At 29.9% G+C, this 15,152-nt stretch overlaps 1 protein-coding gene across 2 annotated transcripts in view; it reads left to right on the top strand.

The window, feature by feature from the left end:
- Nucleotides 1–10,077: 10,077 nt before the first annotated feature.
- The window catches only part of LOC100205184 (replication factor C subunit 4), a 34,420-nt gene continuing 29,345 nt past the window's right edge, over nt 10,078–15,152 (top strand). The window contains exons 1-3 of one of the 2 annotated variants that reach the window (XM_065788148.1): nt 10,078–10,089; nt 12,306–12,408; nt 12,777–12,935. In XM_065788148.1, the coding sequence (XP_065644220.1) occupies nt 12,314–12,408; nt 12,777–12,935 (254 nt within the window). In that variant the 5' untranslated portion in view covers nt 10,078–10,089; nt 12,306–12,313. Of the gene's footprint in view, nt 10,090–11,848; nt 11,931–12,305; nt 12,409–12,776; nt 12,936–15,152 lie in introns of those variants that run through there. The other variant, XM_065788149.1, reaches the window with a different exon arrangement.

Raw genomic sequence — 15,152 nt, 5'->3', positions numbered from 1 at the left:
AAATTCTGGGGAGCGATCTGATTTGTCTAACTACCGTCCCATAAGTCTTCTTCCTATCATAAGCAAGGTTTTTGAATCTTTAATTAACAAACACTTAATTTCTCATCTTGAATCTAATAACTTACTTTCTGACCATCAATATGGATTTCGATCTTCTCGTTCTACAGCTGATTTGCTAACAGTAATAACTGACAGGTTTTATCGTGCATTAGATGAAGGTGGAGAGGTTAAGGCCATCGCTCTTGACATTTCAAAAGCGTTTGATAAAGTTTGGCATGCTGGTCTTCTCCATAAGCTTTCTTCTTATGGTGTATCCGGCAACATCTTTAAGATCATTGAATCCTTCCTTTCCAATTGTAGCATTAAAGTTGTCCTCGATGGACAACACTCTTCTTCTTATTCTGTAACTTCAGGGGTTCCTCAAGGTTCTATCCTTGGCCCTATACTCTTTTTAATTTACATTAACGATCTTCCAGATATTCTCACATCTAAGGTGGCATTGTTTGCTGATGATACTACCATTTATTCTTGTCGTGATAAGAAACCAACACCCTCTGATTGCCTGGAGGGGGCATTTGAGCTTGAAAAGGATCTCACTTCTGCTACAGCATGGGGCTCACAGTGGCTGGTGAACTTTAATTCAGATAAAACTCAATTTTTTTCAGCCAATGGTTATCGCAATAATTTAGATCTTCCTATATTTATGAACGGTGATGTACTCGATGAGTCACCTACTCTTCATCTTCTAGGATTAACTCTTACTTCCAATCTTTCTTGGAAACCATATATCAAATCGGTTGCAAAATTAGCATCTGCCAAGGTTGCATCTCTTTATCGAGCTCGCCACTTTCTTACTCTGGATTCTATTCTCTACCTCTATAAATCTCAAATCCGGCCTTGTATGGAATACTGTTGCCATATCTGGGGCGGATCTTCTAATGATGCCCTTTCTCTTTTAGACAAGGTGCAAAAACGCATTGTAAACATAGTTGGACCTGCTCTTGCAGCCAACCTTCAACCATTATCACATCGTCGTAATGTTGCTTCTCTTTCTCTTTTCTACAAATACTATAATGGGCACTGCTCGAAAGAGCTAGCGTCTCTTGTGCCATCTACTAAAATTCATTCTCGTGTTACTCGTCATTCAATTAAGTGTCATCCTTTTTCTGTGACTGTTCCTAAGTGCTCCAAAAACGCTTATTCGTCTAGTTTTTTTCCTCGAACATCAGCTCTTTGGAATTCGCTTCCTTCATCTTGCTTTCCTGATTCATATAATTTGCAATCTTTTAAATCGTCCGTCAATCGTTATCTTGCTCTACAATCTTCATCTTTTCTCTTACAGTAACTTCCAACTTTAATTAGTGGCTGCTTGCAGCCTTGTTGGAAGCGAAGATGTTTAAAAAAAAAAAAAAAAAAAAAATATATATATATATATATATGTATATATATATATATGTATATATATATATATATATATATATATATATATATATATATATATATACATATATATATATATATATATTAGGGATATGACTTTTTAATTTTTTTTCAAATAAAATGTTTCCTGTATCATAAATCGATAAACTTTTACCTAAAATCATGAAAAAAGGCCCAAATAGCTTTCTGCAACAAAAAAAGGTCACCCCCAAAATAAAAATTTGATTTACCATTTTTATACATTCATTTTTGACCGATGTTTTAATCTTAAGCTTAATTCTCAGCTTAATTCTATTTATTTCATTATTTTGTTATGAATTTATAAATATAACGCCACACGTTACCATGGCAACGAAACGGCCGTGTGCCGGCAAATACTTGGAATTGTTATGTGATGACGTCATTGTGTTACCACGGTGATATAGACGACTGTAACAGACTGTAGAAGATTATAGAACTTAGTAGAACATTCTGGAAGCTCTAAATAATTATATAAGCGAGCTGCTGTCAGAGCTCAGTGTTGATAATGTGAATAGTTCTATGAAGTACTCTGCGTGTAACTGAGCTAATAAGGAACTACTGTAGCGAACTAAAGACGCTGTAAGTGTACGAAGTATAAGTAGTTGTAGCATTATCGTTAGGATACGGACTGGATTATCGAACTGTTATCAACATTGACTGGATTATCGAACTATAATTGGATTACTATACAGTTAAAGTATTTTATTAATTAAACGACTTTATTAAACGGATATTTACGCTCAGCTATCCGTAAAGTCGTAACAATATTATATGATGTCTCACAAGAAAAGTCATACCACAGTAACAAAGAACAAGAAGACTTGGACTAAAATTTGGTGAGATTTCAAGAGTCACACAGAAGAAGAGGAAGCGTGGCTGTAGAAGAACATTCACTCGATGAAAAATCCAGAATACCACTTCAATTGCAGATCGTAGGAAGATACCAGTTTCTCGGAGCATATGTTAAAGGAAGAAAAGAACGAATAGACCAAATTTCTAAGGAAATTACAAAATTGTGGGACAATAAACTGAATTTTCCACGTGTGTCTGATCAAGTGATAAGAGCAAAGCTTATGAAGGTGCTGAAGGTCTATGATGAATGTGTCAAGCGTGGAAAATATGATGTTCTCAATGTATTATTTGACATCACGAAAGTGAATGGCCAGTGGTTATCCTCGGAAGATAAACGTCTATACCACCTACAAAAAGAAAGTAAAGGACAGGTGGGGTACTCAACAGGACAAGTGGCAAGTAAAGAAACCATTCACCCTTCCAAGAGAAGGAAAGTCCAGTCTGGAACAGCAATACCTTCCACATCACAAGTCCTGTCTACCACAGACAGTGGTACTGAATCTGAAAACTGCAAAAGTAAGAGTGAAGATGATGAAGACGACGACGGTGATAAAGACGATGATGAGGACACTCAGAAAAAAACTAGAAAGCACTACAAAAGTAAATTTGCTGTAAGTATGGTTACATCAAGTGGAGTTTCCACAAAGAAAGCTGCTAAAACATGCAATGTATTATCACAACAAGGTATTGATATTCCAACTCCAAGTCAATCAGCAATTTACAAGTCCATATTCAAAGAGGCAGGTAAATTAAAAAAAGAAATGATACAACAACTTAAAATGGAACAGTGGTCCTTACACTTTGACGGCAAACGAATAGATGATAAGGAATATCAGGTAGTTGTACTTCAGAATGAAAGAACTGACGTGAAACTTGATGCACTGCGTTTAAAAGATGGCAAAGCTGAAACTGTTGCTAAAAAAATTGCCAAACTTATTGATGAATACAATTTGTGGAATTCAATTAAGATGATCATTACTGATACAACAAACGTCAATACTGGGAAGAGAAATGGAGTTGTTGTGAAGTTGCAACGTATGTTTAAATTAAAGGGTGTCACAATACCACAATTTATCGGTTGTCAGCATCACGTACTAGACAGGATTCTCCATCTGGTGATGGACGAAGAACTTGGGGGTGATACCAAATCTCCAAACATTGAATACCCATTTGTGTCTGAACTGTTGAATAAGTATGATGAACTGAAGGATAAGTTTGTGAATGGAACTGTAGAAATTCTTGATAAATCAGGGTGGAGAGACGATATGAAGTTTTTGTACCATTTAACAAGAGTGTTTAGATTCTATGAAGAACAAAGAAACTTCCCTCTGATTCACTTTCAGAACATTCCTAATATGAGCAATGCCAGATGGAACTCAAGAGCCATTCTCGCCATTCTGGCGTTCATTCTTATGCCTGAAGCGAGAAAGAATTTGGAGAAGGTTTGCAGGTTCATTTCATATGAGTGGGCAGAACATTGGTTTAGTAGTCAAAAGTACAATGACAATGACTTCAAGAATTTATCTGATGTATTGAAGCCTTACAAAAAGGCATTGCAGTCATTCAAAAATCACTGGAAGAAAGAGCCATCCGTCATCGACATACCACGAAGTAATCAGATAGCTGAACGTGCAATCAAGGTGATGCAAGACCTGTATGCTTCCTGCAGAAAGAAAGACAAACTGCAACTTCGATTCATTCTAAGTAATAAGCGCTAGACTCTTTATGAGACGTGAGCATCATGTGACCCATGTACTAAACACAGTAGGCCTATAGACACAGACACTTAACTACAACTTTGAGCACCTAAAACAGTGAAAGAAATATTTAAGTTATACATAAAGGTGTAGATAGTAGCCAAATAATAATTTAAAAACAGTTGAATAAATTTATATTGAAATAACTTATTTATAAAGACATTCCTTGTTAAATAAAGACAACGTTCAAACTTCAAATTAGATATGATTCATAACTAATTTTTATTCATATCTAATTTATATTATGAATATGATATGAAAAGCTATGTGAAACCTTTATTTTCTTTCTCCATTTTATTTCTAAATGAAATATAAAATCTAAGTCTTATTTTATTATTTACTGAAAATTGTTTTAATAAAACAATTTCTTTTAAATCTACAAATTGTTTAATTACATTTTTACTATAAAATATCTAGGTTTATAATATCAATTTATGACATAAGTCAAATATTGCTAAAATAAATGCAATATATATATACATATATATATATATATAATATATATTATATATATATAATATATATATACAATATATATATATAATATATATATATAATATATATATATAATATATATATAATATATATATATAATATATATATATAATATATATATATAATATAAATAATATATATAATATATATATATATATAATATATATATATATATATATATATAATATATATATATATATATATAATATATATATATAATATATATATATATTATATATATAATATATATATATATAATATATATATGTAATATATATATATATATATTGAATATATATTATATATATTTTTGTTCTATGCAGTTAACATATTAAGTTTTTTAAAAGTTAAAACAATAAAAAAAAGGTTTCTGCGAAAAAGTATATTGTTCAAATGTCTAAAAATATAACTTAAATACATAAAAGTAAATGAGAATATATAGTTTTCAAATTCAAGAAAGAATTTTTTGATTTAATATTTAATGTCAAAAAACTTTACTTTTGATGTTAAAAAAAATATTTGTTAAAAAATTTATTGTCAAAAAACTTTACTTTTATTTTTTTTAAAGACTTAGTTTTAAAAACATTTAATGTTAAGTTGACCAATCACAAAGCTAATTTAGGCTACCAAAAAATTATCAAGTGTATAGCATTATATGAGCTAATTTGTTTACTAATGATTCATGTTGTGTAGCTGACCGTTAAAAAGGAAAAGTTTACTTTCTTTAATTTTTATTTTTTTTTATTTTTGTCTATTTTTTATATTAGCTAAATTAAAAAACTTTACATCAAAAGTAGCTATTTTTGCTAATGACTCAACTTTATACTGTCTTGATGACTCAACTTTATACTGTCTTGATGACTCAACTTTATACTGTCTTGGTAAAAAGTCTTCTCTTTTTGATCGCTTAGAGCAGACAGCTGAACTTGATTCTGATCGTTACTTCTGTAACGAATTAGGGCTTACAGTGGCTTGTAAATTTTAACTCCAACAAAACTCAGTTATTTACTGCAAACAGCTATTGCAATACAGTCAACATTCCTATACTAACGAATGGTAATCCTCTTACTGAGTCCTCTTCTTTACGACTTCTTGAATTATTATTTACTACTGACCTTTCATGGAAACCATATATATAGTCCATTGCTAAATTAGCATTTGGCAAGGTTGCTTCTCTCTATCGTGCTTGCCATTTTTTCTCTTCTGATTCCATTTTCTACCTCAAAATCTCTTATTTGTCTCACAAAATCTCTTATTTGCCCCTGTATGGAATACTGTTATCATATTTGGACTGGTTCTTCTAATGATGCTTTTTCATGGTCACTGCTAAAGCAGTTATCATCTCTATGTCTATGAGTTTATCATCTATTTTATCTTTATGAGTTTATCATCTTCCATTGAATAAAACTCATTCTCGTTTGACTCGTCATTCAGCTAAGTCTCATTCGTTTACTATATATGTCTCTATTACTCTTTTCTCTTTTGTCATTTAAGTCTACTTCCCTAGCATATATTTACTATATTCTCTAAAAACTTTTATTAGTCTAGCCTTTTTCCTAACACTTCAACCCTTTAGAACTCTCTCTCATACAACCTGCAACTTTTCAAGTCTTCAGTCAACTGTTTTCTTTTCTTGTAATTCCCAACTTAATAGTGGTTGGTTGCAGCCTAGTTGTAATTCCCAACTTAATAGTGGTTGCGTGCAGCCTAGTTGTAATTCCTAACTTAATAGTGGTTGCTTGCAGCTTAGTTGTAATTCCCAACTTATTAGTGGTTGCTCGCAGCCTAGTTGTAATTCCCAACTTAATAGTGGTTGCTTGAAGCCTAGTTGTAATTCCCAACTTAATAGTGGTTGCTTGCAGCCTAGTTGTAACTCCCAACTTAATAGTGGTTGCTTGCAGTTGGGAGTGACTTAGAATTTGAATAATAACTTTGAATTAAAATGAATAAAAGTTGCTTTTAAACAAAATTAAGTCTTATCTAATGTAAAAATTTGCTTTTGATTTTCTTTGCTGGAAAATACTTTGCTATTGATTTTGTAAACTTAATTTAGATACCGATTAAAATGAAAAATGTTGCAATGAGAAGTAACAAACTAGTAAAATCATAAACTAGTTAACAAATAAATAAGTTAACAAATAAATTTATATCTCTATAAATCCCAAATCCGGCCTTGTATGGAATACTGTTGCCATATCTGGGGCGGATCTTCTAATGATGCCCTTTCTCTTTTAGACAAGGCGCAAAAACGAATTGTAAACATAGTTGGACCTGCTCTTGCAGCCAACCTCCAACCATTATCACATCGTCGTAATGTTGCTTCTCTTTCTCTTTTCTTCAAATACTATAATGGGCACTGCTCTAAAGAGCTAGCGTCTCTTGTGCCATCTACTAAAATTCATTCTCGTGTTACTCGTCATTCAATTAAGTGTCATCCTTTTTCTGTGACTGTTCCTAAGTGCTCCAAAAACGCTTATTCATCTAGTTTTTTTCCTCGAACATCAGTTCTTTGGAATTCGCTTCCTTCATCTTGCTTTCCTGATTCATATGATTTGCAATCTTTTAAATCGTCCGTCAATGGTTATCTTGCTCTACAATCTTCATCTTTTCTCTTACAGTAACTTCCAACTTTAATTAGTGGCTGCTTGCAGCCTTGTTGGAAGCGAAGATGTTAAAAAAAAAAAAAAAAAAAAAAAAAAAATATATATTATATATATATATATATATATATATATATATATATATAATCAATGTATACCTCTGTCTAGGTACGTGCGTATCTGGCATTTTACGGCACCTATTGTAAAGTTAAAAACTGTGACCTTTTTTTTCACAGCGTGCTCGAAGTCGGCGTGGTAAAGATGTATTTATTTGTCTTTTTTTTTAGATCAGTTTAGACTTTATTAGAAAAGTAGAATGTTTTATCTTGAATAAATTATGGTTTTTTTTTACGAGTAATAAATTTTTCAGTTTTTTTATTGCTATTTAAAATTTCGTTCCTGTTCTGGCACTGCATTGATATCGAAGGCATGTTGGTACATATTTGAAATTTTCCAATCAACTGTATAGATCTATTTTCTATGTGCCTGCCAAATTTCATCAAAAAATATTCATGACCACGTACCCTATATAATCCGCGCACTGGAGGTATGTATTTCCACTTCCGTTACATTGTGTTAGGGGGAGGGGCGGTTTTTGACAGTGGAGAATTCAGTATTTTTGATTTTTTATTCATTATAATGATATATTTTATAAGAACTGTTATACAAACTTTTTTTTTAATAGCCTTTTAATACTAAGGATGTTTGGGTTTTCTTTTTTTTAAATTGTTAAATGATGTGCACAAAAACTAACAAGTATAATTAAAGTGGTTATATATTAATTTTTTTTTTGATGGCTAACTCTTTTCACCCACCAAAATTAGTTTAAAGGCAAAATTCTGCAAAATAAAATTTAAAATGTTAAAATTAAAATTATATAACACTATTTTATGATGGTTCTGCGTAAAATTCATTAAAAACAAAAACAGCATTTTCTCAGCTTTTTCCATACCCATAATTTACCATATAGCCACCTTAAGCTATATATGATATATAAAAATTATACATATATTAAAAATTCTTTTTTATAGATTAATTGTAATTTTTTAAATTATTTAATTATGATTAATAGCTGACTTAATTAAATAGTAGTATTATGATTGTTGAATTTAATTTAGTGCATCATGGGACCTCAGATAAAGCTAAAACTTATTTAGCTTGTAATTTTCCAATACCAGCTCATTTGAATATTGGCTGTAGAAATGGACATGTACTGCATATATTTGCAACTAACAACGATTCATATAAAGTAACTGTAGAACTAATCGGTAAGTATTTTAACATCAAAATTTGTATAAGTCAGATTCAGCAACTAGTTAGAACATCAAAAGTCTTTTTAAACCATTTTTCACGAAATTCGAAACCATTTGTTGACATCTGCAACATGCTCTTTGCATACCAAATAACAACATCTGCTGTGGCACAAACATCCTAATCAATTGCAACCTCAATTGACTTTCCCACATGTTCTTCATTTTCTTCACAACAAATCAGTGTTTCATCTGTATCAAATAGTGATCACTTATCTCCTTTATCTCGTCCTACTTTAAAAATCTCTTCTCATGAACCACTATCCAGTTTGAGAGCTGACCAGTTGAGTCCCAGAAAAAAGGTTATGAGAAAGAGATTAACCATTTTGGCAAACGAAATGGCAATTAAGAAGAGAAAGCATAAAGAGGATATTAAAGGTTTAAAAGATAAGGCAAAGGCTAGAGCATACAGATTTAAATATCTAAATCAAGTTATTACTCGTAAGGAAAAGATAATTTCTCAACTTAGAAAAAAATTAAAAGAAAAGTTTTTAAATTTACAGTTGAAAAAACTTCAAAATCAAATTTTTTGTTTGAAACAACAGTTGACATCCACGCAAAGAAAGTTTTCTTATCAAAAGGCAATGTTAAGCCATCAACTTGCTGAAAAAAATTCTGCAATTCTTGTACTGCAAAATGAAATTCAGAATTTACAGGAAGAGTTGGAGGAAATTAAGCAAGTAACACAAAACACCAAAAATGAAAAATGCTACTCAGCAGATATTAGGAGACTTATATATGACATGCTTGTGTGCCAAGTTCCTACACAAAGTGTGCCGTCCCTGCTCCGTAAAATTGGGGAACATACTGGCTATCAATTTAGTCAAATTCCACATCGTACAACTGTAGAACAAATGATGCGTGAGCTTGGTGTGCTTTCAGACTTACAGGCTGCTGAGATAGCATTTACAACAAAAGATCTGACACTTGGTTTTGATGCAACAACCCAGGAGGGTGTTCATATAAATGCTGTGCTTTTGACAACGGAATCAGTATGTATGGTTGTAGCTATTGATCAACTTCCTGGAGGTACAGCTTATGACTATCAGAGTCATATTACAAAGTCTATTGATAAGCTTGCAAAAATAAAACAACTGCTCTGCTGTGCAAAAAGCCAAATGATATTTAAAACAAGTTGATATTATGGGCTATCTCTAATGCCAGAAAAAAGCGGTTTACAAATATGCAATGTCATAATGACCTGAAGTTAGAATTGATAAAACGAATAGCAGATAAAATTCAGAAAAAAGAAAACAAAGAACGCAAAAATGTAGAAAAAATATTAAAAAACTGCATGCCTGATCAGGTAAAAGAAATGTTTCCTGACCTAGAAAATAATGAGGCCTCAAATATCGAAGAAATTCTTATTGGAGCTTCTATTGGAAAAAGTATTTGCCACATGTGGTTCGATAATGCCACTAACACCCAGGATGTATATTATGGCAGAATTGTTGGCATTAAAAAGAAGAAAAGTGATGTATATATAGTTTCTTATTGGAAACCAAAAGAGAATGAAAATGATGATGGTGTTGAGTATGATGTGAGCAAATATCAACTTTCTGCAGACATAATAAGTGGTGATATGGTGATAACATAATAGAAATGTGTAATAAGGTATATGTTATTTTAAATAATAGTATGTTTTATAAACTTGCGTTAATAGATATTATTTACAGATAGTAGGTTAATCTTTATTTTTTATAATAAATTTTACAGTGCCTAATTATTTCATATTCTTTACCCTCCCCTTTTTTTAAGATAATGAAAAGATTTATAATTATTTAAATTTTTTTTATGTATACATATATGTATATAGAAATGTAATTTTAGGTAGTCGGTTAGTTACCGATATCCAACAACCAGGGTTGACCTGGTTGCAATGAGCTATGGGAAACCAAAGCTCATTTACTATTTGACATAAGCAAATTGCCTGGCTCATGACAATTAATTTTAATCATAATGATAGCTATACATTGTTTCTACCCAGAAAGACAGACTTTTGCTTGCATGGATTGAGAGATGTAAGTGTTTAGTTATAATAAATCAGTACACTATATGCAAATGGCATATGCCATTACCAGATAGTTACGCTAACACAATATAACTTTCTTTTCATTATAACTTATAATCAAATCTATTATATTCCAGGTTAAAAAGTATTGAAGGGTCTACTTCTATCGATTTTTCTGTTTGGTAATGGGAAATGTGTTGTGTATCAGGAGTTAAGTGATTTTTAATTTTTTTTCAAGTTCGGAAATCATTCTCATCTTCTCTAATTTGTAATGGGTTTTTCAGTTATTGTGCTAAATATCTAATGTAATTTCATTTATCTTTTATTGCAAGGTTTTAACTATGTTTTAACTATAAGCGCAAATTAACAATGATTCTATTACAAAGCTGCCGTTAGCCGAACGCGAGTTTTATATGTAAGTTGCATTTTTCTTAAGCAATGCCTAATCAAAAAATAATGTTACTTAAATGAGCATAACTTTTTTTGTAATGATTCTTTTTTCATAATGTTTTCACCATTTTATTATAAATTTAAAGCTCTTTTGAACCATATATAAAACTTGAATAAATAAATGGTTTGAAATTTTTACAAACATACCTACTCTGTCTCCCGCGTTAAAATCAGGGAAAAATAAATTTGGTAACAAAAGTGCAGCAAGAAATAGGGTGACTGCTACAAAATATTTTTCAACGAAATTTGGCGGGTGCATAAAAAAATGAATAACTTAAACAAAAAAATTGGATAGAAAAAAAAACCTATATCCTGGACATTAATTTTACCACAGAAGTACGACCAAAATTTTGACATCAATAAACTCGTTAATATATCAAGTGAATATAATTAAAACCAAATCGAACTAATGCTTCAACTATTCTTCTTTCTAAAAATAATCTATGTTAAAAACGAATACTAAAAAGTTATTCCACAAAGCCTTTCACAAGCACGCTAACTTTGAAATGATTACAAAAAATGTGGCATAAAATTTTAGCACTATATTCGGTTCCGTAAAACGCGATAGTCACGTACCCAGGTACGTGACTATCGCGTTTTACGGAACCGAATTTTGTTAGTTTTGAGTTTAGTTAGGTACCTATTGGAACAGAATATCACACTCACTATTCATTTTGTATCTAGAATATGAAATACGCCAACTATTTTGTTTTTGTGCATTTTAAAACATACTGTGTGTATATGGTACATGTAAATGACAATTTACAAATTTAAATAAATTTCACTTTCAGTTTGTATTTTTCATTTTTTCATTAAATTTTCCTTTTCATAAAATTTACTTTACGAAAAGGAAATCGGACTTATAAGGAACCCTTCTAAAAATAATACTTTGAAAACCCATTCGTCTTACTTGCTAATTTATTGCCAATGATGTAAAGTAAAATATAATGTAAAATAATGTGAAAGTAATCAAATTTCAAACATAAATGTCTACGTAAGCAAACTTTTTACAAGAAAATAGATCCGATTTTAGTATTATGAATATTAAATCTAAGTTCCTTCCTTTTTTTTTTTCCTTTGGAGTTCAAAACTATCACATAATCAAGCTAAAAAATGACTTGTATGTATAAAAATAAATAAAAGCAATATTTTCGTACTATATGATATATATGGTATTATATATCTTTTTTTTGGAACTTCATCTATAAAATAATTGTAAAAGTGGAAAGAAAAAAAAAAAATGCAAAAGATTACCTAAAAACTCCTGTTTATTATTTTCTACTAAATTGAATAAGATGGATTTTATTAACTTTTATTAACAGGCCCATCTTATATTGGAGTTGTAAATACTTTTTTTTAATTTTATTAGTTTTTAAAATGAGTGATTTTTTCTCCATAAACAAAAAGAAGCCTAAAGTAGCAGAATCTTCAGTTTTAAAAAGTAATCAAAATTTACCATGGGTCGAGAAATAGTAAGTTTTTTTTGGTAAAAAATATTTATTGTTCTAATAGTTCTACTTTTTGGTTCTATAGGAAGTTATTTAATATTTAAAGTTTGTGTTGTTAATTTGACTTGTATGTATAAAAATATTGTATATAGTTGAAATTATCTGGTTTTCTAACCCCGGCTAAATATTTAGAGACCTTTTGTGTAAAAATAAATTTTGTGTAAAAAGTAATGTGTTAATTTTAAATTATATTGTTGAGTTTATTTGAACAAAAACAAAACAAAAAAGTACTCTAAGTTAAATAATAAGTTGCTGGTTTGTTTAAATATTTACATTTTATTTTAAAATTTATTTAAATAAATGCTTATAAATTATATAGTTTTTTTTTTTAGTCGACCTAAATCTATAGATGACGTTGCTTACCAGGAAGAAGTGGTAAGTGTTTTACGAAGCACTATAACAGGAAATAATTTTCCCAATTTATTGTTTTATGGAAGACCTGGAACTGGAAAGACTTCAACAATTTTAGCTGTTTGCAAGCAGTTATTTGGGTATTTATATCTTATTATTATTTATTAGGGTGAAAATTTTCCGAAAAATTTCCAGAGCTGAAAGTTTCCTGAAAATTTTGCAACCCTATTATTTGTATTTCTACAATTATTTCTATATACAAATATTTATAAATTTGACAAAATTATATGTTTAACATTTCATTAATGTTAAGATTATCAATTTATTGTTAATTTTGTTTGAATCCCTTTTTTTTTTACATATAATTTTTATAGTTTAGCTGGTAATAAATATCTTACACCATATGTTGTTGAACCTGGAACAAGCATTTTAAGAAATGATTATTGAAATTTAAATCTTTATCAATTCTTTTTAAATTTTCAATTTACTAAATTACTTTATTTCAGATTATGTTTTGCTAAATTATTTCTTTTAACATTAATAAACTATTATTTTTATAAATATTATTTTATTTTTATTGACAGGTTTTTTTTTTTTTTGTTGTTGCAATAGATTATTTTGGTTTTATGATTTGTATAGTTTTTTTGCTATACTTGTAGTATATGTGTATTTATGTAAATGATATTTCATATTATTTCATATCTTTTCTCAAAGAAGCTGATTTCATCAACAGCTGTAGAATATTAAAGTATTAACAGTACCATTTGGTCTGCAATTTTGAGGTAATGCAAAGAAATCTTTGTTACAACTTTGGATTGATTAATCAGAATATAGAAACTGGATAGCTTTTTGCTTAGGGTGTCATGTACTATCTGTAATTGAATTTCTCTCCTAGTTTCAAACATGAGTTAAGTACCTAAAAAAAAAGAAAAAACATTGTTATTTTCCATTGTTACCACCAAATTGCTTCAATCTATTCTTTACAAAATATTGTGGTCTTTGAAGTAACTTTATTAGTTAAGTCTTACCTCTTGCAAAATTCACCAGACCTATTGCTTGCTTGCTCTTTGTAAGACTCATTCCAATTCAGCTGTATCATTTTTTGATCTCATTCTTGATAGCTATTATCCTTTGATTTGCAAAGACTTCAATATTAATATGCTTGGCCTAGGAAAATACTAGTGTTCAGTTCACCTATTCATTGTGAAATCAGACTTTAATTCTTGGACTTTTATGTTCTTTTCTTTTGTAACCTCTTCACTAAATTATATCTTTTATGTTTTTGTTTTTTATTATTCTCTTTCTTTTTGAGACTACAATCATTGCAATAATGTTTTTAATCAAATTGACCTTGCCCTTTCTTATTATTCTTAAGCTAATACTGTTGCTATTAGTGACTTTAATGCTCATCACATTGAATGGCTTTGCTATAATTTCATTGACCCTGCATGGAGCCAGGTTTGATAAAATATAGCCAGGGCTTGATAAAGTAAAGCCAGAGTTTGTGACCGGAGCTGCATAAATTATATTTGTATTTTTTTTAATGTCAAATTCATGTTAAGTTATGTATATATATGCATATATAAAATCATCATCATCATCATCATCATCATCATCATCATCATCATCATCATCATCATCATCATCATCATCATCATCATCATCATCATCATCATCATCATCATCATCATCATCAGTATGTGGTTCTGTGTTCGCTATTGTAACACTGTCATCGGCACACAGGATTTTAGAATTTACCCGCATCGCTTGCAATTTAAATTTTTTTTTTTTTAATTTTTATCAGAAAGATATAAATTTTTAAGATATGTTAGTTACGAAAAAAATTTTTGAGAAAAAAATCTAACAGGTAAGACCCATAACGAAAAAGGCGTTGCATTACCGAAAAATCTAAAAAAGAGGATTTAGGCATGGGGATCATCAAAAAATGATTAGGATATGTCTTTTTTATTCATTCCCTTTAAATCAAGCTATAAACGAAAAAAATCCACTTATCTAAACTTTGAGGTTTTTCATATCATTATGGCGATTTTAAGTTTCTGAGTTCAAGTAAACTTTCTATAATATATTAATGTGCAATCTCCTACTTTGATTTTGAAAAAAACGTTACATAAAATTTTTTTAAAAACTTTTTTAAAGTTATTTTTCTTGATGAATGTAATATATATCATGTCGAATGTCCAAAAAACATTTACTTTGCTTTTGACATTATTTTTTTTGGGGGGAATTAGGGTTTTAAACAGTAGTTGTTGCAATACCGAAACTATCCAGGTTGCATTACCGAGCTCACTTATTTTTTGATAATGGACGAATAGAAAAGGTTCGTTATTTCTAATTTA

The sequence above is a fragment of the Hydra vulgaris genome, chromosome 01, assembly GCF_038396675.1.
Source record: "Hydra vulgaris chromosome 01, alternate assembly HydraT2T_AEP".
In the NCBI taxonomy this organism is placed as follows: domain Eukaryota; kingdom Metazoa; phylum Cnidaria; class Hydrozoa; order Anthoathecata; family Hydridae; genus Hydra; species Hydra vulgaris.
This window is presented reverse-complemented; position numbering and strand designations above follow the sequence as displayed.